General features: G+C 42.6%; 6 protein-coding genes across 6 annotated transcripts; 4 read left to right on the forward strand and 2 right to left on the reverse strand.

Annotated features, from left to right (window-relative positions):
* On the reverse strand, positions 1 to 1,795 carry F4822DRAFT_273010 (putative acetylornithine aminotransferase precursor). Its single transcript, XM_051454744.1, has 2 exons — positions 1,291 to 1,795; positions 1 to 1,201 (listed from the first exon to the last, which is right to left on the reverse strand). The coding sequence occupies exons 1-2, from the start codon at positions 1,648 to 1,650 to the stop codon at positions 176 to 178; spliced, it is 1,386 nt and encodes a 461-aa protein (XP_051314991.1). The 5' UTR covers positions 1,651 to 1,795; the 3' UTR covers positions 1 to 175.
* Positions 1,796 to 3,306: 1,511 nt separating this feature from the next.
* Positions 3,307 to 5,518, forward strand: F4822DRAFT_429832 (alpha/beta-hydrolase; the record flags this gene model as incomplete). Its single annotated transcript, XM_051461168.1, has 2 exons — positions 3,307 to 3,398; positions 3,457 to 5,518. 2 exons carry the CDS (start codon positions 3,307 to 3,309, stop codon positions 5,516 to 5,518), a joined length of 2,154 nt encoding a protein of 717 aa, XP_051314992.1.
* A 532-nt stretch (positions 5,519 to 6,050) lies between these two features.
* Positions 6,051 to 7,498, forward strand: F4822DRAFT_273004 (uncharacterized protein). The gene is made up of 2 exons (XM_051454743.1): positions 6,051 to 6,772; positions 6,843 to 7,498. Exons 1-2 carry the CDS (start codon positions 6,583 to 6,585, stop codon positions 7,445 to 7,447), a joined length of 795 nt encoding a protein of 264 aa, XP_051314993.1. The 5' UTR covers positions 6,051 to 6,582; the 3' UTR covers positions 7,448 to 7,498.
* Positions 7,499 to 10,668: 3,170 nt separating this feature from the next.
* On the reverse strand, positions 10,669 to 13,371 carry F4822DRAFT_429834 (fungal-specific transcription factor domain-containing protein; the record flags this gene model as incomplete). The annotated part of the gene is made up of 2 exons (XM_051461169.1): positions 10,669 to 12,793; positions 13,001 to 13,371. The coding sequence occupies 2 exons, from the start codon at positions 13,369 to 13,371 to the stop codon at positions 10,669 to 10,671; spliced, it is 2,496 nt and encodes an 831-aa protein (XP_051314994.1).
* A 9,495-nt stretch (positions 13,372 to 22,866) lies between these two features.
* F4822DRAFT_405385 (uncharacterized protein) lies at positions 22,867 to 23,331 on the forward strand. The gene has a single exon (XM_051458288.1). The coding sequence runs from the start codon at positions 22,881 to 22,883 to the stop codon at positions 23,103 to 23,105; it is 225 nt and encodes a 74-aa protein (XP_051314995.1). The 5' UTR covers positions 22,867 to 22,880; the 3' UTR covers positions 23,106 to 23,331.
* Positions 23,332 to 23,571: 240 nt separating this feature from the next.
* F4822DRAFT_405386 (adenosine deaminase) lies at positions 23,572 to 25,627 on the forward strand. The gene has a single exon (XM_051458289.1). It carries the CDS (start codon positions 24,179 to 24,181, stop codon positions 25,256 to 25,258), a length of 1,080 nt encoding a protein of 359 aa, XP_051314996.1. The 5' UTR covers positions 23,572 to 24,178; the 3' UTR covers positions 25,259 to 25,627.
* Positions 25,628 to 26,144: the final 517 nt, after the last annotated feature.

Raw genomic sequence — 26,144 nt, forward strand, 5'->3', positions numbered from 1 at the left:
ATGGAATGTTTATGATAATCGACGCTGGTTCGTCTCCTATACCCGTCCCATCGAGGGTAGAATATCTATTAAACGTATAGAAAGAGTTCATCGTAACACGTATCTCGAATCTAGCCGAAAAGAGAGTCCCTTCTTTTAATAAACCTCAACACCTTGCTGATATGAAGAATAAAAATTATCGAGTAGCTTTAATGGCCTCCTCTAGAATATTCAACCCACTCTTAATTTCCTCATCGTTAATCGTGAGTGGTGGAACGAATCTGAGTGTATTAGTTCCGCATGTAATCACCAACAATCCCCTTTCCCTAGCTGCCTTCACTATAGGTGAAGGATCTTGAGTCAATTGTAAACCAAGAATCAAACCTTTACCGCGAACCTCGGTGATTAGATCAGGGTATCGTTCTTTCAAGCTCTGAAACCCCTCGATGAACTTCTTTGACTTGGAAAGAACGTCTTGTTGCAACTTTGGATCGGACAGTTGAGAAACCACGTAATGAGCCAATCGACATGCCATAGGGTTACCACCAAAGGTCGTACCATGATCACCAATCTTGATCTTTTCACTAATATGATTGTTGACAATAATGGCACCGACGGGAAAACCGTTACCGAGCGCTTTGGCCGTGGTAAGGACATCAGGATGTGCCTCCTTGGGAAGATGGCTATGCGCCCAAAGAGTACCAGTTCTTGACAGACCACATTGAATCTCATCATAGATGAGTACTACTCCAACTTGACGACATCGCCTGGCTAGAGCAATGAGGAATTCATCGCTAGCAACGTTGACTCCTCCCTCACCTTGAATAGGTTCGATTATCACACCACAAGTTTTATCCGTTACGAGATCGTCGATTGCTTCAATATCGTTGTATGTACCGTACTTGAAACCTGGCAACATGGGAGCGAAAGGTTGTTGGTATTTGGGATTGGGAGTCGCGGATAAACTGCCCATGGTACGACCGTGGAACGAATTATGGAAGGAAACGAATTCGTATTTGGCACCGGAAGGATCTAAGACCTTGCCAACTTTTCGAGAGAATTTAATGGCAGCTTCGTTGGCTTCGGAGCCGGAATTGCATACGAAAACTGTTGCAGCGTCATGCATAGCACCGGATTCGAGGGTTTTTTCGACTAGAAGTTGGGATAGAGCTCCTGTCCATGGATTGTAATAGAGGTTGGAAGCATGCCATAATGTATGAGCCTGGTGGGGTTGATTAGTATGTGCGTATGGAAACGAGAAATGAAAATAAAGAAAAATAACGGAATAAAAAACAATTGATTCAATCTTACCTGATCGGAAAGGACTTTCGCAAGACCAGGATTGCTATGTCCAAGCGCATTGACTGCGATCCCCGCCGTGAAATCCAAATACTTTCGATTTTCTAAATCCCATAAGTAGGAACCTTCTCCTTTGACAAATACCGGTGGTGGTCTAGCATACGTCGCTAGCATGAATTTAGAGTGTTCATTAATTAAAGATGCACTGGCTGAATCATCTGATGGATCTGGGTTCGGTAGGGAAGCTTCGTGAGAAATGGATTCTTGAACACTGTGTGATAGATTCGACGTTGTTGTCGCTTGAGAGGATATACCTCGTATTCTAGTAGTAGTAGTAGATACTAATCGTCGAACGGGGGATCGAAAAGCCATGAATATCGTATATCGTATGTCGTATATCGTAAAGTTGGGGACCGTCCTACTATGTTACCACCGCGTTGATTGAGGAGGAGAAAATGAATTGAAAAGAATAAATCGAAGTACTTTATTTTATATCAAAGTACAAAAAAGAAAGAGTCACTTGGAGAAAAACATGCCACTCAAAAAACTTGGAAAGAATCATAGCTTGTATCCTTATCGATAAGAATTACCGTTCCGATCTCGCAGTTTTTTTTTTCTTTGGAGTATGTTACAGAATCATCTTTTTACGGTAGGAATCTCTCTTCTTCTTCTTCTTCCTTTTGGGACCTTCCATTTTTCATTCTTTTTGAATCCCTTCGTCAAGTAGGATATGTTTGAATAAGGCGACTGTACTTTTGATATCTTCTTATCTTATCACTTATTTTTCGGTAACGTGGATTTGTTTTAATAATGGTCCTAATTGCGAATAACAACACATTCAATATATACCCATGTAGGTGTCTACTCGAATCTTAGGTGCCTAGATGCCCTTAAGAGCTTTGTCGCGATTGAAAACGAAGAGTTCTACAACAATGTACCTATTTCGATAGGTGTATTATAGGTAAGGGCTAATCCGCAACACTGAAAATTGACGGACCAATCGGTTAGATACCTCCTTGCGGTAGGCGACGGCTTTACCACTGTCAGCGCGTGATCTTAATTGATCTTCCTTCTATTCAGCTCAAAATGTATCCCCGAATAAAATACGGGTCACCATTCCTAGGTATCTATCTAGATATTTATGATGGTATTCGTCTACTTATATACCTAAGTAGGTACCCGGGTATTGGTCAATTTTCACAACCAAGAATACCTACAACCTACATATGTAGATATGAGGTAGGTATATAGGTACGTGCTAGAGATTCATTCGAACTCATAGCTACGAGGCGGTTCTAGGATTACCTGCCCAGATACCTCGTGTACTACTCATGGACACAAATCTCCAAATCTCCAACGTGGGGCTACATTCCTAATCCCCCTGACGGCTCCAGGCTTAAAATCAAGTGAATGTGGGGGATTATGGGGGGAATCGATCTGCTGATCAGTTAGTGATTAGTACTTGTAAGGCGACTTTCACATGCCAGATTCACTTACCTATGGCATGAGTTAACCTAGATCCTAGACGCAAACGTCACCAGAAGAGCCGATAGGTTCCAGGTTTTCATCACAAGCTTCTAAATTCAATCTTATCCTGTCAGCTCGGTCAGCTACTAGCAATTATTATCATATTACATACTAGTCCTCGGAACTTATGTCACGAACCCAATTTCTATTGTCTACTTCCGAATAGTCTTAGATCTAACATTGTTTTACTAATCCGAACTCTCCGTACCGAGCCGTTTGTTGTTTCGTGCCTTTAATTCCATTACCTTGATCTTCCCTAACAATAAGTTGTCGTAAGAAACCATGTTACAATTCACATGCTGTATTACTTTTTGAAAACATATCGACTAGTGTTTATCAATCTAGATTCTTCGTATTACCTTTTTCCAATCGTATATGCGACTATTTTGTGTATTATGTTTTGAAATCGCAAATTTCCAATTTTCTAATCATTTCTTTATTCCCGCCTACATTTCTATCTTCCAATGATACCTAGGTGAATCTACCCTACCACTATACATTATGATAGACCACGTGCTTGGAAAACCTTCCGTGAAGTCGCGTAGACTTCAAGTACTTGCCGTCTTGACGTTTTGGTCATTCTACCTATTCAAGTAAGAAGATCGGATACATTCATCTGAGGATCTGATTCGCGATACTAACATTAAATAGAGGTCATCGACATGGGCCCCCACTTATCCGATACCTTTCGAAAATATCGTCGAGAATATTAACAACATGGCAAACCGTCGTATTGACCATGATGTATCTATACGCCGCTCGGAATTTCAGTACTCTCGTCGGACTTGCTAGTCCGGAACCAATGGCAAATATGTATGATGCAAAATACTTCCGTGCGACATGGGTCTTAACTGCACTTGACGCGGGGTTCTGGACAGCTATGAAGCTGAAGAGAAAATGGATACGCGATATAGCCAGCCTCGTATTTTCTCTCTTCTATCTGGTAGCAGCGGAACGTGCAGACGAAAAGGTTAGAAAGGTTAGAGGAGCCTTGACTGTCGATCATCTACGAGTTAGTTGGAATAAAGGAACCTCGCCGTATTTACGGGCGGCTCAAAACCTGATGCGACCTCGATTTACACGATGGCCACCACGAGCTATTCGGATACCTCGACCTAATACTAGCGATTACAAGGAACCTGTTTCCGGTTGGTTATATTATGACGGACCTATCTCCGACCTGGAACATATCAATAAGATGATCCTAGACATTCCCGGGGGTGGCTTTGTGGCTATGGATCCACGGTGTAACGACGATAAGCTCTTTTCTTGGGCCGGAAAGACGGGTCTTCCGGTACTTAGTCTGGATTACAAGAAAGCACCAGAGTTTCCATACCCATATGCCCTGAATGAATGTTTCGATGTGTATACGACGATAATTAGAAGCAAAGGAAGATGCATAGGAATGTCGGGGATAGAGATTCCGAAGGTGGTGGTCACTGGTGATAGTGCTGGTGGTAATCTTGCGACAGCTACGACTCTTATGGTAATCGAGAGTGCGACAAACCAGCGTCAATCGTCGATCCAAGCGGAGTTACCAGTACCTGCTGGCCTTGTACTTCTTTACCCCGGTTTAGATATGAACATCGGCAACTGGATGTCCGACGAACAAATGTCTCTTATCAAAGATCGGCGGATGCGAGTTACGAATAAGGATTACCTGCGTCGGAAAAGTATGCAGTATAACGATCTTGTCGGTACTCCCCATCAATCCGATGACGAAGACGAAGAACCTTCCGGACCAGTTGCCGGCACCAAATTTTCCAAATTGGATATTGCCGCAAATGACGACGGCCTTCGTAGTCCTCAACCGGAATATTCCCATGCTAACCGTCAAACATGGACGAAATCTCAACAATCGATTCCTATCACCAATGGAGATACCAAGTCAATATCGCACAGACCCGAACCCATGCGAACGCGTTTGGCTATGGCATCTATGATATCCTATTTCAACGATCGCGTTTTGACCCCCGAAATGATGCGCGCAATGATCATTTTGTATGTCGGACCCCACAACCGACCCGACTTTTCGCAGGATTATCTATTATCTCCCATATTGGCACCTGATTTCCTGTTGCGAAAATTTCCCAAAACATACTTTCTCACCGGCGAACGTGATCCTTTGGTTGATGATACGGTCATCTTCGCAGGGCGTTTACGTCGTGCAAAACAAGCCTTTCATTCTCAGCGTAGCTCTCAAGGAATGAAAGGTTTGGACGACATTACGGACTTCGACGAAAAGGACGTCGCTGAAGTCGTTCTAATCCCTGGCATCAGTCATGGTTTCACTCAATTCCCAACTTTGTACCCACCTGCGTGGAAACTAATCGATCGCTGTGCGCGATGGGCTGTAGATCTATTAAATACCGCAGAAGCACGCACGAAATTTGAACAGCAAACACAGTCGAAACGTCATCACATTCGTACCGAATCTAGCGGCGATGAAGATAAACCACTCGAAATAAATATGACGAAACTACGATCGAGAACCACTAGCGACGAGAATAAGGCGAAATCAAAAAGTCCCGAACGAGAAGAAAGCGATACTGACAAGCCAAATGGAAATACGAAGAAGAAAAGATCAAATGGAAGATCCGGGTTTGGACAAAAATCTAAAAGCTTTGTAAAGCTAGATAGTTCCGACGATTTACTTGGACGTCGTATGCAAGGTCTTGCTGGTCCTTTGACCGGAGCACATGAGGAAGATTAAGCAACGGTGGATGATAGAGTCGGGTGATTGACCTCCATATTCGCCTAACCTGTCTAGGTAGGTATGTATGATTATGGCATTACGACGAGGAAACAATATGTTATGTATGCTGGAGAGGTTTACTATGGCGTCTACGCAGCTACGGATAGATATACCTACTCCAGGCAACGCGACACTACTTTATCACCTACCTACCAACACGTCTCAAGTCTAGACACTGAGTATTTAATCTTCCGGACTTGATCAATAATTTGAACCAATCTATCTGCCGATTACCTCCACCCGAAAACGATTAGCACCTGTGTCTATATATAACCGATTGGAGGCGTCTAGATACTTGGGTAAGAAGCTAGGTGGGGATTGAAATATAAGTAGTCGGCGATCAGATTCGTCATTGAAGGCCGACCTACCAGTCAAGGAATCATCCACCAACACAATCACCTACGTCCCCTACCTAGGTAATTTATGGTCGGCGACTGAAATAAGACGACCTTGTCATATTACATCTTCATCTCAACGCTTTTAGCTACGATAAGCTCCGACATTTAAACCTGCCGATATGATGTTGGATAGATTGGGTATGGCGATGCGATACAATAACCGCGCTCTGCTAGGTACATGAATTAAAATATTCATAGGCAGTAGCCAGCCAATCACATCCTCTATTGAACAAGTTCCCTAATTTCGACGAGTTAAGGTGGAATTTCTGTCAATATGGATGCTATCAATGCTTAGAATCTCGTTATACTCCTCAGAGAAATTGATATTACTTGGAGTCAACGAATACAACACACATGAGGCTACGAATCAACTCCCAACGTGACATCATACAAGTCAAGAACATTCCGACTGGTCTCGTCTTAGGAGTTGGGCGGTATTCATGCGTCTTCTGATCTTGATTCGCAACTGTTGCGCGTGATCTGGACCCTGAATACTCGCTCTACAATGCTTAGACATGCTATTCCATCCACTACGAAAGTACTTGAAGCATGTCCTCGACACGAAGCCTATTAGAAACCCGATCGTGATATCCAACAACTAATCTTACCCCAAGTTCAGACTAGATGACGGAAGCAACAAGATATAAGAGATTGGATCGTGGATGTGTATTGGGAGCCCTTGAGTCGCGATTGTCTACAAGTTCAAATTTTGCCCATGGTCCTCAAATTCAATTATTTCGTATTCGTTCATCGTCCAGAACCATTCCATCGACTTCTGTGATGCCTCGTCAAGGACTTGACGAAGAATCTGATCGTATGTGCCACCTTTTGATATTTATCATTGGTTATTATCTAACTTTCCGTGGATGATTTGTCATTAAAAGATATCCCCACCGTAAAGCCGACCGATGATACTATCCAGACGTATAATAAAAGAATTCAAATAATGGAACCTATAAATAACCAACTCCGTACAGATATTCAGGAAAGACAACATCAAGAGTATGATGCGAAAAATGAGCTTAAACAAGCGAAGTTAAGAATATCCGATCTTGAGAGTCAACTTGAAATTCATGTAAATGAATCACGAATCATCGCCAAACAACGCGATAAGACCGTCATGATAGAAGACCGACAGGGTAAAATGGAAGAGAGCGATCAAAGCTACTACGAGTCAGAGGGCGTAGAGAATGGTTTTACGGAGCAAGACTTTTATGAAGAGGGACGGCACTATATTAAAAATGATAAGGTAGTCTTCCATCATGTTGTCTGGGGATCAGAGTCCATCAACGACGAGTTACTTGAACGCCGTCTTTTGGACTACATTACCAAAGACTCTAGCTTCATCGTCACTCGAAAATTTGTTGGTCATGAAATAAGGAATGATGAACAAGCAACATTAGTTATCGCATACTCCAAACCCCCCAATACCTCATTGCGCTGGCTCGTCGTCAATGAAGGTCACGAAGGAAAATTCAACTTAGATTGAGATTAAGTAGCAATCCCAGCTAAATTTAAGTATTAGATCCCAAGAATTGCCCCTTCAATCCAGTCTAATTTCCGTATACAATCTTCCGTCTCCTAGTTTGCTGTACTGCGATCTAGCGGGCTAAATAAAGTCGATATACATGGTTACATCATTAGCTAATACCCCTTTCTAACTTCAGCTACTCAGTAATTCTCCGTTAAAGTCTATGTCTTTGCCTATGTCTCGACGCTCCCATTGGATGGATCGATATATTGGTAAGCTTATATATATCTGACGACCATGTGCTCAGAGTTGTACAGACTTATGTAATACATGAGTTAAGGTCCTTCGTGTAACCCTTAACCCCTATTCTAGTAATGCTATAGTATATGGTGTCTTAGATTATGTAATAACATCCTTAAGGTATCACTTATATCATATCAATTTTTCTAATGGTAAGGTGAGCCGATATTGAACAACCAAGATCTGTACGATCCTCTTCCTTCCATCCGCCCTCTTTGAGTACGGAAAACTTGCATTTAGGGTACCCAGGTACATAATAAGTGACATTCGGGTGGTGATATTGTAACTCTAACGATATGATAGACGGCGTATTAACAATCCGATCAGACATAAAGTTGAACATACGAATTATGTATTCAAGTTATTAATAGATTTATAAGTCTAGTATAGTTGTAATCGGGTACATATCGGAAAGAGGCTACAGATTTACGTAGTATTATATGTAAGGGGGCTGTAAGTCGGATGAGTCCGTGAATATTGCCCCCCTCCGAATCATAGATCCAATTATTTACTAGACTGTCAGCTAATTAACATGATGTGGTCATATATGAGGTCCGGAGTGGACAGCCAAAGCAACTCTCACCATATATGACCCCTGAATCTCTCCTAGGGGTGTATGGTAACACATTAAAGCATTACAGTAACGAGATATAGATAGATACTCCCCTACTAATGATCCGCAGCGATACTTAAAATACCTCAGATACTTAAATGCTTAAGGACCCGGTGGTGGCGAGTAATAGGAAGAATCGTAAGAACCAATCGATTCTCATGATCATGGATAGGTCTGAATTCATCAATTGGTCAACATACACGGATACTAAGTGCCTATCGAGTTATCCTACTTCACTGGGATTCGGTGAGGCGCCTTAAATCTCAGAGGTACTTGTACTTGGTCTTTCGTTTGTTTTGTTTTGTTTTGTTGAAAAAAAAAAGAAAATAAAAAATCTAGGCGTATACTTAGAAACAGAGCTACAAGGATTCCTACCAGGCATGTTACTAGCCACTGATATGATAATTAGCATACCCAAGAGATACGGTCCGACCCTTTCTTACCAACCTCATGATATTTCATCCAACCCTTGAGAAAGTCGCTCAAGGTACAAATATCGGGTGAGCACTACCCGAAGGTGCAATATCCGGATTTACCAAGACGGGAAAAAATAGGAATACAATTGTCTATGACGGTATACCGCTTTTAGTAGGATTATTACGTTGCAGTAACTAATTATAGCCACGAATTAATCTCTTTCGATTGTTGATTAAGTAAGTAGATGCTTGAGTTGTAGCGTAGGTAGGTACTTAAGTCTAATATCCGTGCGGAATATCGAGCTGAACATACCTAGTCATTTTTTGGTCTATCAGAACATAACATAATTCACTACCCTTGTTGTTTCATGATCCCGCATCGCGCAGGAGGGTGTAGAGCTCTTATTTACCTATAATCAAAAAGGCTTTCTAAGAAATTTCCACCATCTCCTATCCACCATTCTTTACATATCTCATGTTCTATGGAGTCGTTTCATGTAAGTCATTTCCAACATGCATAACGGATCGACCCCCTCCCTCGTGGCCTATTATGTATTTCGCGACTTATCTACTTGTTCCCTATGAAGGTTATTTCTACCCCTCTAGCTTATAGGTATAGCCACAGATGTATCCTTGACAAACTTCCACACCACCTCAAAGTGATATATCCGACGAAGTTGGAGTACATATAAGAATGGTTGGGTAACCGAACATCCATTGTCAAATCCCATTTTGATAGAGCTGAGACCAAGGTACCTCGCCTAGAATAGATGCTGTAGGTAAGATTTTAGTTGTCTGAAAAACAACCGCCAAGCCTCGTTACGCCGTGGTTAGCACGTGTAAACATGTCAGATGAGGCTTTCATCTTAACATTCATCTGTTATTCTTGTCGGTTATTCGCTTGGATCAACCTAACATGGTCCGAATCTAGCATATGACTGCATAGAAAACCCACAAACATGATTCGGCGAGCCAGACGACAATAGTTATAAGCTATCTACCCTCCTTGTAAGTAAGGTAGGTTATATACGCATATTGCAGTAATAATTCACGAGGAAGTGGAAATATGTACCTCTAGTCAGCCAGCAAAACAAGTGCATTAGCTTCTCTTAATGCAAGCTCAAGTTATGTTCAAGAGGCTATCATATACATGTAACATGCAAGTACGACTAGGTTGTAGAGCCTATTGTAACGCTTAGCATCCACTGCAAAATCCGTTAAACCCCTTTGAACCTCGCCCATTCTTGCCGTTTGCGCGCTGAACCGATGAGCGAATGTTTAACGCTAGGTATTGCTTCGTAGACAAGCCACCCACGTAATAGGAACCCTTTTGATTTGGTTCCTCCCTCTCTTATTTCCTTCGGCTCGCTTCCCGTACCCCCCTGGACCCCCTGAGCCTAGATAAGTACCTAGCCTCGGGTATTCGATGACATAATGATGTCAATCCTTCAAATACAACAGACGCTAGAAGCTAAACAGCTGTGGCGTATACCCACCAACCACCAAGAGCAGGAGAAAAATGTCTCAGTAGTGACAGTAGGGAAATTTTGCATGTCTTCGGATATGTTTGAAAAAAAAAAGAGGATCTAATTGTCGAAAGAATTGAAAGAAACAAAGGCGAACCGCGTTAGAAGCTAAATAACCCCCTAATAGATTGTCTACTAACACCATACCGGAAACCGGAAACTGGGTATTACCGTAGAGATGCGAAGAATGATATAAAAGTACAATCGTATAAAAATGCGACACAAAAACCTCCAAGCGCCTGTCAATTTCGAAAACAATTGAGAAAGAATAAACGGGGTATTCGTTCGTTCGTTCGTCAAACTCGTACTCGTAGTTTCGTTCGGTCTCATCCGGTGAGTTTTTTCTGGATCCATTCCAAAATTGAATTGGCCTAGGAAATTTGATTATATGATGTTTGCAATGCTGATTCTCTCCGTACTTCGACTTCCCGATGTTGTTCCAGCGGCTGGACTGTTTCTGCTACTTCCAATCTCGGCTACACCACCTCCTGGTAAATTTGCTCCTTGTTCTGTTTTAATAGGAGGAAGTGTTTGTGCTCTAGGTATATATCCCGGTGCTGGGCTTCCCGCCCCAGAAGCAAGACCTCTTGTAAGCTCTATTAGATTATCCCACCCGCTCCAATCTTCCCTTTCTTTGGCGTTTAGACCTGTCCGAGTATCTGGATGTCCCAGGCCGCCCCCAACGGAAGATAGTGGTAATGTTAACGGGGCTTCACGCTCCGCTCCGAACCATACCCAAGATGCTTCTGTGCTAGCTTGTATATCGGCACTCACGTAGATCAAAAGCTCTTCATCTCGTAATAGCGCATCTTGAATAGTCCTGGGGTCTGGTAAAGTCGCTTGTGGGGGATAACCGGGTGTTGTCGAACGGGGTACGACGGTTAATAGAAATTCTCGCTGTTTGGTTCCTAATACTTGTAGGAAGAAAGATAAGAAACGACCACACGGGATCGCGACGTCTCGTCGCGCATCGACCGACTTGAGAGCTCTCAGGCATGTGGATGCTTGATCGTAATATCCGGTTAGGAGTAAGAATAATGTGCAACGGAAGACATGAGTCACAAGAAGGGACGTAGCCGTGTCAGCAAGCGTTGCATTCGTCCGAGCGATTAAATTCGCCGTATCGACTGCTGTTGCTTTACACTGCTGAATCGCATCGCTCCTGGCTTCTAAAGGACAACCCGGGGCAAGATTATGGCGGTGCAACAATAATCGAGTACTAAGGAGGTACGAAAGGGGCATTAGCACATGAGGAGCGATTAGGGAAGAATTGCTTGCTTCGCAGGCTTCCGGGAACATCTTCTGACATGCGACGAAGTGATTATCGAAAGTCGCAAGGCATGGTGGTTCGATTACTGGATGAGAGAAGGCTTTTCTCATGGCAGAAAAGGACCGCACGATATTGATGATCCCATGTAGAAAATGCGTCAGGGGTACGGCGTTTGGAGGATGTACGGGACCTTCAGTATGGAGGTAATGATCGTCGAATGGTTCGGGTAAGGCTACGTCGCAATCGGCATCGTCGATCATAAAAGGACGTCCAAGCTCCATAGACAGCGTACGATCGAACACGTAAATTGCCCACCAAACTCTTCGTCTCATATCCGCCTCGACCCTAGAACGTACCCCGACCACTTCTAAGTGGAGATCAAGATCCTGCGCACTTCGTACAGCACTACCTAACCAAGTCCAAGCTGCCGACCTCAAATTTAGCTCATTTAGAGCTAGCGAAATAAATAACGCCGTTCGAACGTTATCTAAATCGAAGTCGTTATTCCACGGATCGATTAAGCTTCGCGAAGCTTCGAGGAATTCGTTGGCTTGTAAAGTTCTGTCAGGATATGGGTCGTTACTAAACAAGCTCCCCATAGCTAATACGGCAAAGAACATAGCATGCCAAGATATGGGAACCCGCTGTAGATCAGTGGTATTCTGGTAGAGCTCATCAACTTGGTGCTGCAAAGTCGGCCAGTGTAATATTGGCATCATAATATGCGCCGCGCCGTAATACGTTAGAAGGAGTTTATCTACGATCGCTTTAGCGGGTAACGACGGTCTAGCTTGATCGAACGAAACGATAGTCGTCTGTGGTAGTCGATAGGGCGCTGGAGGTTTCAATAGACCTCTCGAGTAATTTCGGAATGCTGTTCTCGCTCGTGAAGGATCCCGTAATAATGGTACTGCTCGTTTTCGTCTCCTAGGTTCGGAGTTGAGCTCTGGGAGTAGCTGAAGCTGTTGCTGCTGCTGTTGCTGCGTCGGTATCTGCTCTGCCCCCTCCGCATCAAGATCCATATGTTCGCCCCTCTCAGCGAGAGTACGCCTCAGGTTATTATTCTCCCTCCGTACTCTCTCTATTTGCTTCTCCAAATCCTGTACTTGTTTGATGGATGACATTCGCCGGTTTGTTTCCTTGGTAAACTGACATTTGACGTTACGGCTAGAGCATTCCGAACAGCTCGTCGTCTCCGTAGCATCACACTTGACCTTTCTCTCCCGACAGGCATCGCAACTTTAAATAACGTACGAGATTCGAGAAACGAATATCAACTTGTTCCTGGTACACCGAGGTGACCTACGGAATGTCAATAATCGTCCTCTCGATATCCCATACCTAGAAGTTAGCATTGGACTTCTTCCTACGCTGATAAAAAAAGGGGTTCGTAGAAAGAAGAAGACGATCTAGTTTCCAGGTCAAACTATCTACCCGAGTACGTACCTAGGATCTTTCCTCCTTTGACGGTAAGCACGTTTCTGAGCCGAGACATTTGCCGACAACTGAGCACTAGAAAGTCCCGGAGTGCTCGCTACCGAGTCCGTTGGTGGCAACGAATCTCGGCCCATCACGGAAGTTGCCGTTACCGGCGTATATGGTTGAAACCCTGTCTGGCTCACTGGAGGTAGCGGCGGAATCCCTATAGGTTGTGGTGGCGTCTGAGTAGGATTCGGTCTCGCGTTAGAACCCATTAAGTTGCCTAAGAGTTGAACTTGCGGCCGAGGTGAAGTTGCCGAAGAGACCGAAGAAGAGTCATACGATCTTGTAGATGGATTAGGAGAACGGGGAAAAGGGTTGTGTGACGATGCTGCCATCGTTCGTTTTTTTTTAGGGAATGGAAGAAATATAATAATAACAATAATAATGGCGACGGTAAGAGATTATAGAACCAAATTAAACTCTTTCCGTAGCTTGGTCGAGCGGAGTTCTCCTCGGGTCGGGCTCTCCCCAGTCGGGCGGCGTTCTGGGGAGAGTTACCGCTCAAGGAACATGCAGCGAGCTGTGTTGCAAACGTCTTTTCGGAAAAGGCCAACTATCAGAATAGCATCCAAACACCATTCCACCGTGGTCCAGTCCTGGGATGATGAACATACGGCGAGTGGCGGACTTTCGACGTGGGTGGAGGCGACTTCGAAGTTACTACCCTCGTACCAAAACCGTAGTCCGAATCTAATCCACCTAAAAGCTTTCGTCTCTTTCTCTTCCTTCCTCCAGAAAACCTAGGAACGAACTGCTGTATTTTTTGCGGTGTTGCAGCGGCAGCGTTGTGCTACTAGAAAACAAAAATAACCCTTTCTAGTTCTAGTCTTTTTTTTTAAACTATTCCTCCTCTGTCCCTATTGATTCGACAACCCAACAAATTGCCACTAGCGGGGGCTCCCAAACTACACGGGATGAATGACCGGTTAGAATCAGAGCCTTGAAAGCGTTGAGGTTGTTGCGATCTAGCATTGATTTTTTGTTCGATTGGAAGCTTTGATTATGTCAAGCAGGTTGGATAATAGGAAGGTTGGTTGCCTAAATAGGAAGGGTGAATCTGCCAGTAGGCGATAACGATCATGTATGAAGGTGAGAGGTATAGGTAGGTAAGTACAATACGGGTTTAATGTGGTGTTACTGTAGAAGAGCTTCCGGGGTGGACGATGATAATGGTGATGGTAGTTGAGTTTTGGGAGATGTGCGGCCCTTTTACTCAAGGGGTAAGTAACTAGTAACAATAGAAGAAGTAACAAGGCGTCGAGAGAGGGGGGGTGAGAGAAAAGGGCAACGACTTGAGGAGAAAAGAAGATGATGGCAAACTTCATAGGTAGTAACGCGAGCTATTACTTGCTGCTAACTAGTTCGCAGATGTATATTCATCTGGGTCTCCCGCCCTAGTCCGGCGCCAAAGCAAAAATCGGGAATATAATCTAGAGGGGTCAAACTGAACGAATCCTTCTTTCTGAACCACCCCTGTAAATAAGTGCAAGGAAGGAAACCGAACAGGGCTAGGTAACGATGCCCATCTACAGCAGTAGCAAAGAAAAAGCAGCTAGCTACGGTGTTTCGAACTTCTTAGGTGGGTCGCCGGCCTGGACCCTAGCCTGACCCTAATATAAGCACAGGTCACCATACTGTGGTAAAACCCTGGGTCCTTGCCCAGATCAAGGGGGGCAAGCCGCGATGGCGAATCGGACTACCATTTCTGAAAGGGCTTAATAGAGATTCTACTAACTTGTATGTATCGTGTATATGTATCGTATGTATAGATATCGTGGGTATATCGCGATTTCTATTCCGTATGTAGATATGTATCTAGGTATATAGGTAGGTAGCAAAGGTACAGTATCTTAGTACATATACGTCGGTACGTATGGTATGTATGTATGTTCAACCGATATCTACCTAGCCCCTCAGCATATATGTACCGTAGCGCTTTCAAACTTGGGGAATGCGACTGACAGGGAAGATATCCTTTTTGGCTTGCTGCGGAGGCCAATGGCTTGTCAGAGATACCCCCCCTCCCCAGGTTGATGCTAAATATGAACTAAGTTTCCCAAGTACATACATTCATGCGACATTACTTTTCCCCTACCTACCAGAAAGTCATCCTGATGTCGGTTCGGCTGCCCTGCCCTGCCCTGCCCATGCCCTGCAATGGGTCTTTGCCCTGACCATGTAGGGAATCCTAGACTATGCAACCTCCATATTGGAAAGTTGTACTGTATTTAGTAGTAGTTGCGCATTATTTAACAGTTGTAGGATATTTTTTTAGGTAGGACTGACTGGTGAGTCGGCATTCCTCTCGGCTGTGCCAGGTCTACCAGACCCGTTCGGGTGCATGATGTGCATTCGGAATCTAGAAAGTATTCTTTTGGGGGGAAGTTTTCTATCCCCATGTCCTTTTTTTCTTTTCTGTCCTCAACTTTTCGTCCTTCTCCCGGGAGTGTACCGTAGGTACCTAGGTACTTTAGATGCTCTAGGTAGTTTGGTAAGTGTTTTTTTCCTTCATTCTTTAAACATCTTAATATCTCTTCCTCCCCAGTTCTTCAGCTATTCAACTTGGCGACACGCTAAGTCTTAGTTAGCAAAATAAAAGTGGTGCGAAATAATAATAAGAGCTATGCTATATACGTGTAGGGGGGTTGATTTGTTCTTTTTTTCCCTGGCAAGCGGCAGTGGCCGGTCCGTCGTTTTAGTAACTTTTGACAAGCATGGCTAGGACCAGACGATAGATGCGTGTAAGATATTGTTAGGTTAGACAATCATCTGTGAGCTTATGGCCCGATCGCCTTTTATTTTATTCTTCTTTATATTTAATAAAACCTGGCATATGAAAAGAGGAGCGTCCCACAGAACGAACAACGGGTCACGACAGGGTAGAAAATATGATCACTAAGGACAGCTAGCTTGAAACGTACCAAAGATCGAGTACTCTCCGTGCTCGTCCCGATGTAACCTGATCGTTTGGTTGAACTAAGAAATCGAATAAACTCCGAAAATTATCAGCATACTCCAAGTAATTGGATGCGCTATTGGTTCCGAAATGCTGACCTTAAAAGATATCCGTGTGGTAATGTTCTTTTTCTTTAGTTATCTTGCTTTTTCTCCCCAATCCTTCGGAAAACTTACCGGACGAGTGGTCGGGGCCCTGTCACAAGCTCGTGGCATTTTTCAAACTTGTGGCGTTCTTATGGCGGTCCCAGCCCGAAAGAACCGATGGCTACTAGCTCGCCCCTCAATCTTTCTCGAACGAGTTAGTGATCCCGGGACGATCTGATCATTTTCAAGGCACGTTTTGTCCTGGTGATAGCCCTAGCAATTTACAAGGGGGGAGAGAAGAAAAAAAAAAACCTTGGGCCCCAACCGTACATATGTATATACATGGTAGCTACGTAGTAATCTACCTAGGTATGTAGGTATGTAATCCAGTCGGGGTTGAAAAGGACATGGGGTATAATGCAAGGTGCCGCAAAGAGATCACACACTATAGTATCAACTTAAATACGTACAGTACTTGCTTAGGGAGGTACATAACATTGTACGTACGTGGTATGTAGCCTGCATAACGGTTTTTGGTAGGTCCAGGGGGGTGTTACCACCCTTGTCTGTACGATGAGGGATGATTCCGAACAAGCAAGGGTTAGATAATGGAGTTTTCCGCCCTGATGAACCCATTTCCAATTGATGAAGAAGGGGTCGAATAATGCGTCGTATCTTTTATACCATAGTTTTTCAATAGTACGGGATCTCTTCTTATTATTCATTTGTCGCCTATGGGGCTTCCAAGTTTGATAAATATTAGACCACCATTTGGATTGTATTTACCTCCTAATAATCTAGGTAGATGGATTAACCCTCAATTCCTCCAGTTTGAAACAGTACATGATAGAGTCCGATATTGCACCTTTTTTAGTTACCTAGGTACTTATCGTCCTGTCTACCGGGTTTCCTAGCTGAGAACTGTGCCGGCTGACAACATCATACCCCCGTGTGAATTGTATAGTAGGCTGCATCGTAGCGTAGAACAACGTCTAAAGATCTGGAGAAATTGATTAACTATCAGAAGTTAATCTCAGGTAGCACCCCGACCATCAGATATAATCGCTTCCTGATATCATGAATCAATCCAATGTTTATATACTTAGTTGGAAACAATTACGAAATAAATTTATAGGATTGCGAAAACTATGTTACTAATTATAACTACCTACTTAGGCAAAACATTTCGATTGGATTTTAGTATTCATAAGGCAAGACAATGTCTTAAGAATCCCCCGTTTCGGAGACATGAGTCAGTTCCTTAGTATATATCATTGACAATTACCTGCCGAAGTACTTAAGCACTTTATATACCTAGTTCCTAAGGCCATTACGGTTGACAACGTCTACCATATCTACCATTTTAACGGCGAAATCATTCAAATTTCAAAAATATTCATTAACATATCAAAAGAAGTACCCTCACCGAAGTCCATTTACGGCAAAGATAGAAAAAGACGGATGGAAAGAGGCCACGCGGATAGGTAGTAATAAGTTATGAAGCTAAAAACAAGGGTCAGGGGTATGAAGTGGTATTAAGGTGCAAAACCTGTGGAGGATCTTCAATAATCATATAATAGTAGTAGAATTATAAGCCTGTCAATCAGATCATGAAGATCTAGACGCTATCCCACGTTATTTATAAGCTCGTGACCAGAACCAACAAAAGGTTCATTCCGTTTTTGAAACAATAGTATGTTGTTGATGTGTCGTTGTACTTACTATCTAAATGCATATAAGTACCTCCTCCTTAGGTATGTAAAGATATAAGGTCCGTTGAATGCTGTGGGGGGTATTCCAATTCATTGGTAAACATTGACAATAGTTGGGCATACCAAATGAGAATGGCATTATTAATTAAGGCTGAAGTTGAGCACATTGAATATCGAGACCGTCAGGGGATTTGAGGCTTTTAGTAGAACCAGAACCTCTTAAGATCACAATGCAGGGATAGTGAAAAGTGATGTTCCATTTCACCGAGTCCCGAATCCTGATCGAATAGTTACATTCATAAATAAGAAAAAGAAGTTCGCTAGTTCTGGGCATTAGGATAGGATTATGTAGTACCCGTCACGGGGAGTACCGAGGTAGTATTTGGTGCAAGAGATGAAATGAAAATATTGAAGTATTACTGGTATGACTGTGACCTTTGGAAGGGGCGGAGAGGGTTATTCATTGGAACAGAAGATATCTTGGGCTTATGGCTTTCTAGGGTTGTCGGTTTCATCCTTACGCTGCACTTAGTTGTTAGTTGCGGGAGAATAAAACCATGTTAATAATGGAAGTTTTGATATAGGTACCTCGGTACTTAGTTATATGTTTATTAAAATATGTATTTAGATGTATATGTAATTTTTATTACTTACTTACTTAGGTAGGTATGTAGGTACTTGTGTATATAAGGTGATGGGAATTTTATATATTTTTAAATGATTTAAATGAAAGAGACGAAACCAAGAGTTAACGTAAGGGGCAAGTATAAATCTATAGAAGTAATAACCTCGCATACGCAGCTCAAGCTATCTTTCGGAATACTTGATGAATGTATTCTATAACATGTACCTAACATGTTGCTAAGGAACCACCTACATAAGTATATGTCCAGGCTTATGTCAAATATAAAAGTACTTCAATTATAAGTATCTACTTGTCTTATAGGAACTTACGGTATAGGAACCAGGGGGGTACTGCGACGCCTTAGAATGAATCTGGGCGCGGAAGACATCCGACCGGATAAGCATTCAGTATTACGATAGGATATTATAATCAACCATTGTTGATCATTCAGCTATGTAAGTTCTTCTAGAAATGTTCCTTGGATTTTACACCTTTGTTATTATGGTAGTAAGGACACTTGCATTTAATTTATCTGTTACAAGAAAAAATATGTTGACAAGTTATAGAATACCTTACTTTTAGATTTCTAGGATCATATAAGTTTCTTTTATTTTCTCTCCATTTAATTGGTATTAGAACTTTACGCGAATACCTACCGAGATACTTAGAATTGGGGCATCATTCTGTAAGATCATTCAGGTTTTGCAACGTCCAAATAACTGTGTTAGATCCATGGGACCTAACCGAATTATTTCCCAGTTCGAGGTCTAGGTCATCTTATTACCTAGTTCATAGACTCGACTGATTTACTAGCCGCTCCGTATCGAAGAGGAGGGATCGGGCATCTACTACTTATCTAAAGCTAGCGGGTATTCGATTTATGATCTAACCTAATATTCTTGAACCCGGCATTCTTCATCATGGCCTACCATGACGCTACAATACTAGGCTAAATTCTCATCCCATATTTATTACCGATATAATTTCCCAAGCATGTCAAAACTTCAGAGGAACTAAAACCTAGCGTCCCTCATCCCTGGGATCGCGCGCGGCTGGCGCGTTAATTACCTACTTTTCGGTTTCCTCCGGAATGAGCACCTCGAACCGAATTACTATTTCTTGGGACGCGCGTCGGTCCCCACGGGAATTATAGTCTCGACTTGAAATATGGGTCATTCTTTAATACTAAAGATGGATATCCTAGATATTTACAAGATATACTTCGCCAAGTTTTGGTTAAGTTGACTCATTTTTCACGAAACCTTTGGTCATCATCCCTTTTATTTTAGATTATGACAGGTCACGACAGTCATGACATTCATAGCTGGCTCGTTCCACTGCAGTCAAACAAGAGCGTATCCTCTAATTTCGTCATGCTGGAAACCGAGTTACCGACGTTGGTATTTACTTAATAGTAACGTGGAAATAAGAAAAAAATCGAGAACACCGGTAATGGGATAGAGATCACCAATGGTAGGTAGTACATTTGACGGTTAAGACTCAACACGGACGGTTATTCGCATGATCTATATAACTATCCACACTTTTAGGCTAGGTCTAGACGGTCCCACGTTGTTGGTTGGTAGTTTATTGATCCACAAGGTCGTTACTGACAAGTGGTTCGGTAACCAAGCCGAGGAGATCTGTTTTTACGAACTGCATGAGATTGAATACTAGCATCATGTTTGCATATCGCCCAACTAACAAACAATAGACAAGCAAGTAAATCAACGAGCAAGCGAACAAGCAAGCATAACAAGGATTCAAACATGTAAAGAACCAAGAAGGTAAAAGATCCATGATATCATAGGAAGCCGTATACTTCTCAAATCTTCGTCTTCGCTTTACTCCGATTATTTGGCTTAGAACTGAAGCGATACCTAAATCCATTAGTATCTATCTACCTAGGGTACCTAGGCGGACAAAAATATTCATTCCCGGATCGCTATTGCGACTTTATGTTGCATTATACACCTGTGTACGTTGGTTCATGTTTAACCTCTTCTTCGTAGATACCTAACGTTGGTATGCACCTAGGTAGGGTATGAAATAGGTGGAATCTCCCCACTTCAAGAGAACACGCCATCAGCATCTACAATTCCAAGGATCCATGCTAGTTGACGACAACGGCTAGGGAACAGGTGACCAACTACCCAATTATCTAGGTATAAGGCAATCGTCGATCTAACATATTATCGGCAGGCAATCCTGAAATGTATAGTATCACGAGGAATGAAGATTTTAGGAAATCATGATTTAGGATCGCCAAGCTTGGCACGTGAATAAATATCGAATGATTAAATATCAATATCCCGTTCCTTACCTCGTCTTACCTTACCTTGCCTTGCCTTACTTGCATTACCTTATTCTACCTTACCCATACATGCCCACCTACGCATATTCCACCGACAGAAAAACTTATTCATATCGACAAGCACGTATGGTGGGCAAAATTGGTACCGAGGCCGCATGATTATGAATTCAAAGAACACATGGAGAAGCTTACCCAATGGAGCTAAGAGGACCGTATGCCAGTTAGGTAGCGGCCGATTGCCGAACCCGCGGGACGAATCCACGACGAGATCGGCTCCGCACTCATTCGAAACACGGACATTACCTTTTTCGACAACCAAAAGTTCCCGTGGGAGATTCGAGGGGGTGAAGAATACTGTAGCAATAAATCGTAGGCGGACGCGTCTCCTATGTTGCCTAATGGATAGTTATCCCCACGTACGGATGTAAATACCTAGGCATGTATAATAAATCCGTAGGTACGTGTGACTTTTTGTCCCTTCCCCCCGGTGGATTCCTTTTCCCTCCTGCCGTTACCCTAATTCGTCGTACCCTACCGCTGCGGTCTTATGTACATACATAATGGAGTACCCGCATATGGTGGGCCAGAACCTATTCCTTGAACGTTTCTTGATGTAGCATCCCATCCCGTGCGACATGGAAAAACATGCCGTCCATGTAACGCATCACAAGTCTAATACACTACCTAGGTAGCTTAGCACGCAAGCATCAAGATCTCGGCGAAGATATTCCCCTCCCCTCCCCTCGTTTCTTCGTGTATTGTGTGTAAAAAGGGTTATGCATGTATGTTACCAAGGTGACTTTCGTGAAAGAAAAGGTGAGACGTTCATTCTGGAGAAGAACCCAAATAAGGCAGTCGACCCTTACTGATTTCTCCACGGTACCTCTAGCCAAGAGAATCGAATACCACCGCGGCACTTCGAACAATTCATCCCCGCATCGGCATGGTTTTGAACGAAATGACCAGTAAAAAAGCAAATCCTTACGTCGGAATAAGTTGAGAATACCTCAGGATGAGATTCTTTCGTTCGAAGCATAAATCATGAACCAATTGACGCTGTACGCAACCGAACTAGTTAAGATATCTTTCGCAATTACGTGCATCAACGTAATACCAAGGGTTATTCATCCCCATGCGAGTAAGCTGCGCGAGGCGACATATGGTCTCGGGGATAAAAGTGGTACAGACTCAGGACAAGACATGTGGTGAAACGAACGACATTGTACCACTATCCCGACGACCAAAATTTCACACAGTTTTGCATTTTATCTTATCCACCGAGTCGATATTCTAAAGAGGAAAGATCTTCCTCTTCCTAATTGTATTTCCAGGGGTTCTTAGTGATAGGATCTTGCTGACGTGTTGGTTGGTCCAAAATACATTATCGGCTCGACGTGGATGAAGAATAAAATTACAAGACCCGCTGCATAAGAAGAAAAAGAATCGAAGTTGTAGGATTTGACTCGTACAAGATTTACGACGGTTTCCTTCCTTCTGTATCTCTTTTAGCTAGTTCGGTTAGGTACTTCTGCGGCTGATCAGTGCACGTGTACTAGGATTCCACCTGGGGTGAGGATCAACATGTAGGCGGGCTGGCGGCGCAAGCTTGCCACGAGGTCTCTGTAACAGTTTAAATATAAGACCATACTACTAAATTCCGATTCGGATAGAAGACCGGAAACTGGGGAAGTTCTAATGATGAAGAAAAAGTCCACTGCAGTTGATTTTATTAACATGTTCATACAAGAATCCTTCCCGTCTATCAAACGATTTTAACTTCTCTTATGATAGGTACCGTTATCTATGCATACTTACGTATTTAAGTACCGTACCTGGCTATGTATACAGCCAAGCTAGGTTCATAAAATAAGGAATTTATACCTAAATACTTCGTACTCACCGCTTGCTTCTTCTCAGGATAACAATCTTCTATTTTTGAATCCTATGGCTTTTTCATGGAGAATTGATTCGTTGTAATCCTCGTAACGAAATGTAAACCCCACTGAATATTTTACTGATAATGCATATGAACCATTAAAAGTATTACATGTATGTGAAGGTACTTCAATTTGTCTAACTACCTAACCTATTAGGTAGCAAATCTTACCATGATTGATTGATCGAATAGGCACATTCCGAAGCAAATAATCCATGCTACTACATTTTCTTTTTGTCCGTCTTTCTTCGCTTACTTCCGCCCCTGACACATGGTATCATGTAATCGGTAACCTCCTTTTACTGCGTGCGTATACTTATTCGCCTACCATATTTGGTTTGGTGGTTGTTACAAAACCAGCCGCGAGACCGGGAGTAGAGTCCGAAATCTTTTGGACGGGGCGGAACTACATAATGCGCAATGCGGTTCGGGATCCCTAGTAAAGCAGTCCCTAATGAGAACCCAATAATTGGCGTTCCCCTTGCAGCACAACTGAATTAATTAGTTACTTGCCAAGGTATACTCTCTAGGGAAGAGTAGATGGTTATTAGCTACATTTCACTTACCTACCTAGGTATCTAAGTATGTATAGGTAGATGTATTTCGACACAGGACGATCCGAAGGAGCTTAGTTAAGATCTAAACCAATCTAAATCGGTTCTAAAAGCCAAATATTGATAGTCAACATATACTTGGATAGGTATGAACGTGGCTACGTGGATGTTATTACGGACTTGTCCGTAACCGCTGATCTTCTGTCTGTCATCGTACCTAGGTAGTTTGCTTGCGATCTCTTAGCGTGTTATTTCAGGGTCCAGTTTTACTTTTGTCCTGATCGACAACCTAAGTGGTTATTTATATCTATTCTTCTCCACTTTTGACCCTTCTTCCCGGTCGGGATGGGATCCGAATCAAGCCTTCTTTTTGTACATTCTTCTCGGGTTACCGAATTCCCGACTTTATTGTATCTAATTCGTCTCGAATTAATAGGCCATGATTTTATTCAAACGACTTGATTGTTTCGATATATTCCCGAAATTTTGAGTGCACGAAAACTACCAAGATAATGGTTGCTGTTATTCTTAGTTATACCTATTGAACTACTACTGTATGTCAGTAATGTACGATTATTTGTTTCCCGCTAAACCCGTCATTCATTTCAACGGTACTTATCCACGGGTGGACTTTTAAATAATATGAAATTCTAGAGTTCGTATCTAAACCTGACTCATATCAACTAAGTAAAAGAGTCATTTGATAACAGGTGATTTATACATATATAATCGAAACAATCCTTTAAATCACGCATTATTGTTTATATCGATATTTCTAGGTGTTCAGGTGCCTAAATATTACTTAAAAATTGAGGCAACGAAGAATTTTCTGATGAGCCAAAATAATTCTACCTCCTACAAACTTGGGGATAATCGCACGAAATCGAATGGCATTTTATGATCATTGGGTTATTATTTCCAGTTAATTTTATTCAATAATCTTGAATCATCCATCCATCATGTGTAAAACACCATTACACGGGTTTCTCGCTGCCCTGCCTAAAGCTGAACACCATATCCATCTCGAAGGTTCCTTAGAACCAGAGCTCCTGTTCGAGCTTGCCATTAAGAATAACATTACCCTTCCGATTTCTACAGATTCGGCTTTCGCTTCGATAGAATCTCTCCGGGAACGATATCAAAACTTTCGAAGTCTTGACGATTTTTTGGGTTATTACTACATTGGTATGTCGATATTAATCAATGAATCGGATTTTGAAGCCTTAGCCTATGCCTACTTCACCAAGGCTGCATCCCAAAATGTTCGTCATGCCGAAGTTTTCTTCGACCCGCAAGCTCATATAACTCGCGGGATAGAGTTGTCAACTATCGTTGAAAGTTTTAGAAGAGCACAAATTAGAGCGGAGGCGGAATTTGATATGACGACGCAACTGATCATGTGTCTATTACGACATCTACCTCTTTCTGGAGCGATGGAAACATTTACCCAAGCGAAGGATGCTGGTTATTTCGAAAATGGCACTCTTACAGCTATCGGTATGGATTCTTCTGAAGTACCATTCCCACCACCGATGTGGAAAGATCTATATGATGTTGCGAGAGAATTGGGCATTCGAGGGACAATCCACGCTGGTGAAGAAGGTCCACCAATCTACGTTACTCAAGCTCTTGATGTATTAGGGGTACAACGGATAGATCATGGAATCCGGGCTTTAACAGAAGGGGATGATACATTAGTCAGACGTCTTGCCTCTTCAAAGACCTTATTGACCATGTGCCCTCTATCTAATGTCAAGTTGAACTGTATTGCTTCAGTAGAGTCATTCCCATTGAGGAGGTTGATTGATGCTGGAGTGAGGTTCAGTATTAATAGTGATGATCCAGCCTACTTTGGTGGTTATATCCTTGAGAATTACTGCGCTCTCCAAGGAACGTTTCATTTGGGTATTAGAGAATGGGAAATGGTATCCAAGGGTATTATTATGGGTAGCTGGTGTACCGAAGAAAGAAAGGGACAGTTACTTTTAGAGATAGAGGATGTGGTAAATGAATGGGCTAAGGTGGTTGAAGAACAGTAATGGAATCTGATTACCAGCATACTACTCAGGTACTGTGATAAGGATTCGATTATTATTCGGAAGCAAGTACTTTAGTATTGAGGCGCTTAGAACCTACCTGTACACTTAATGACTACCCGGATGATTGGGTTGTTGTATATCTAGGCAGGTGGGGAGTTATATCTTCTGATTCTCACAATCCTCAGCCGTTTGTTCATTACCTAGGTACCTTGATCCTCCTCAGCCATCTTAGGTGCCTAGGTAATTAACACTTCATATTATAATCCAACATCCATTTTGCCGCTCACTAATAAGGCACTGATTCATATAATAGGCTTTGTGTTGGGCGAATTGGCGTACCGCGACTGTATAACATACCTAGGTACTTTATCTTTTTCTACGAGCCTCGGATCTTGAGGCCATGCTATATCATTCATCAAAGGAATGCACACCTTGGTTGAGATAGGAACTAGAATTGAATACCCACAATCAATATCGAATGGGACTGAGGTTTGCATAGGTAGCTTCATTATTACGAGGCGGTGAGATAGGTAGTGTACAGAGGTACTACAATGTATGTACACATATTTGCTATTCTAAAATGACGTCAGAGATTGTACACAAAGAAGCATAAGTTGCAAATAAGAAAAATCTCCATGCGTAATTATTCACGATATTACTACACTTTCATTGAACGGGAGGTAGCTAATTCTTAATTCTAAATTACGATAATCTTATCCCTTTACATTTTAATGTCAATTGTGCCAAGTTGTGATTTCTTTTACCATTGGATATGATGACCCATCATGGGGATTAAATGGTAGTGTTGACGGGGCAACGGCGGATATCAACAATCACTGGACTGACCAACTCGCCGACCCGCATCCCTTTTCAATTCTACCCAACC

The sequence above is a fragment of the Hypoxylon trugodes genome (assembly GCF_022578975.1).
Source record: "Hypoxylon trugodes strain CBS 135444 unplaced genomic scaffold F4822scaffold_5, whole genome shotgun sequence".
Taxonomy (NCBI): domain Eukaryota; kingdom Fungi; phylum Ascomycota; class Sordariomycetes; order Xylariales; family Hypoxylaceae; genus Hypoxylon; species Hypoxylon trugodes.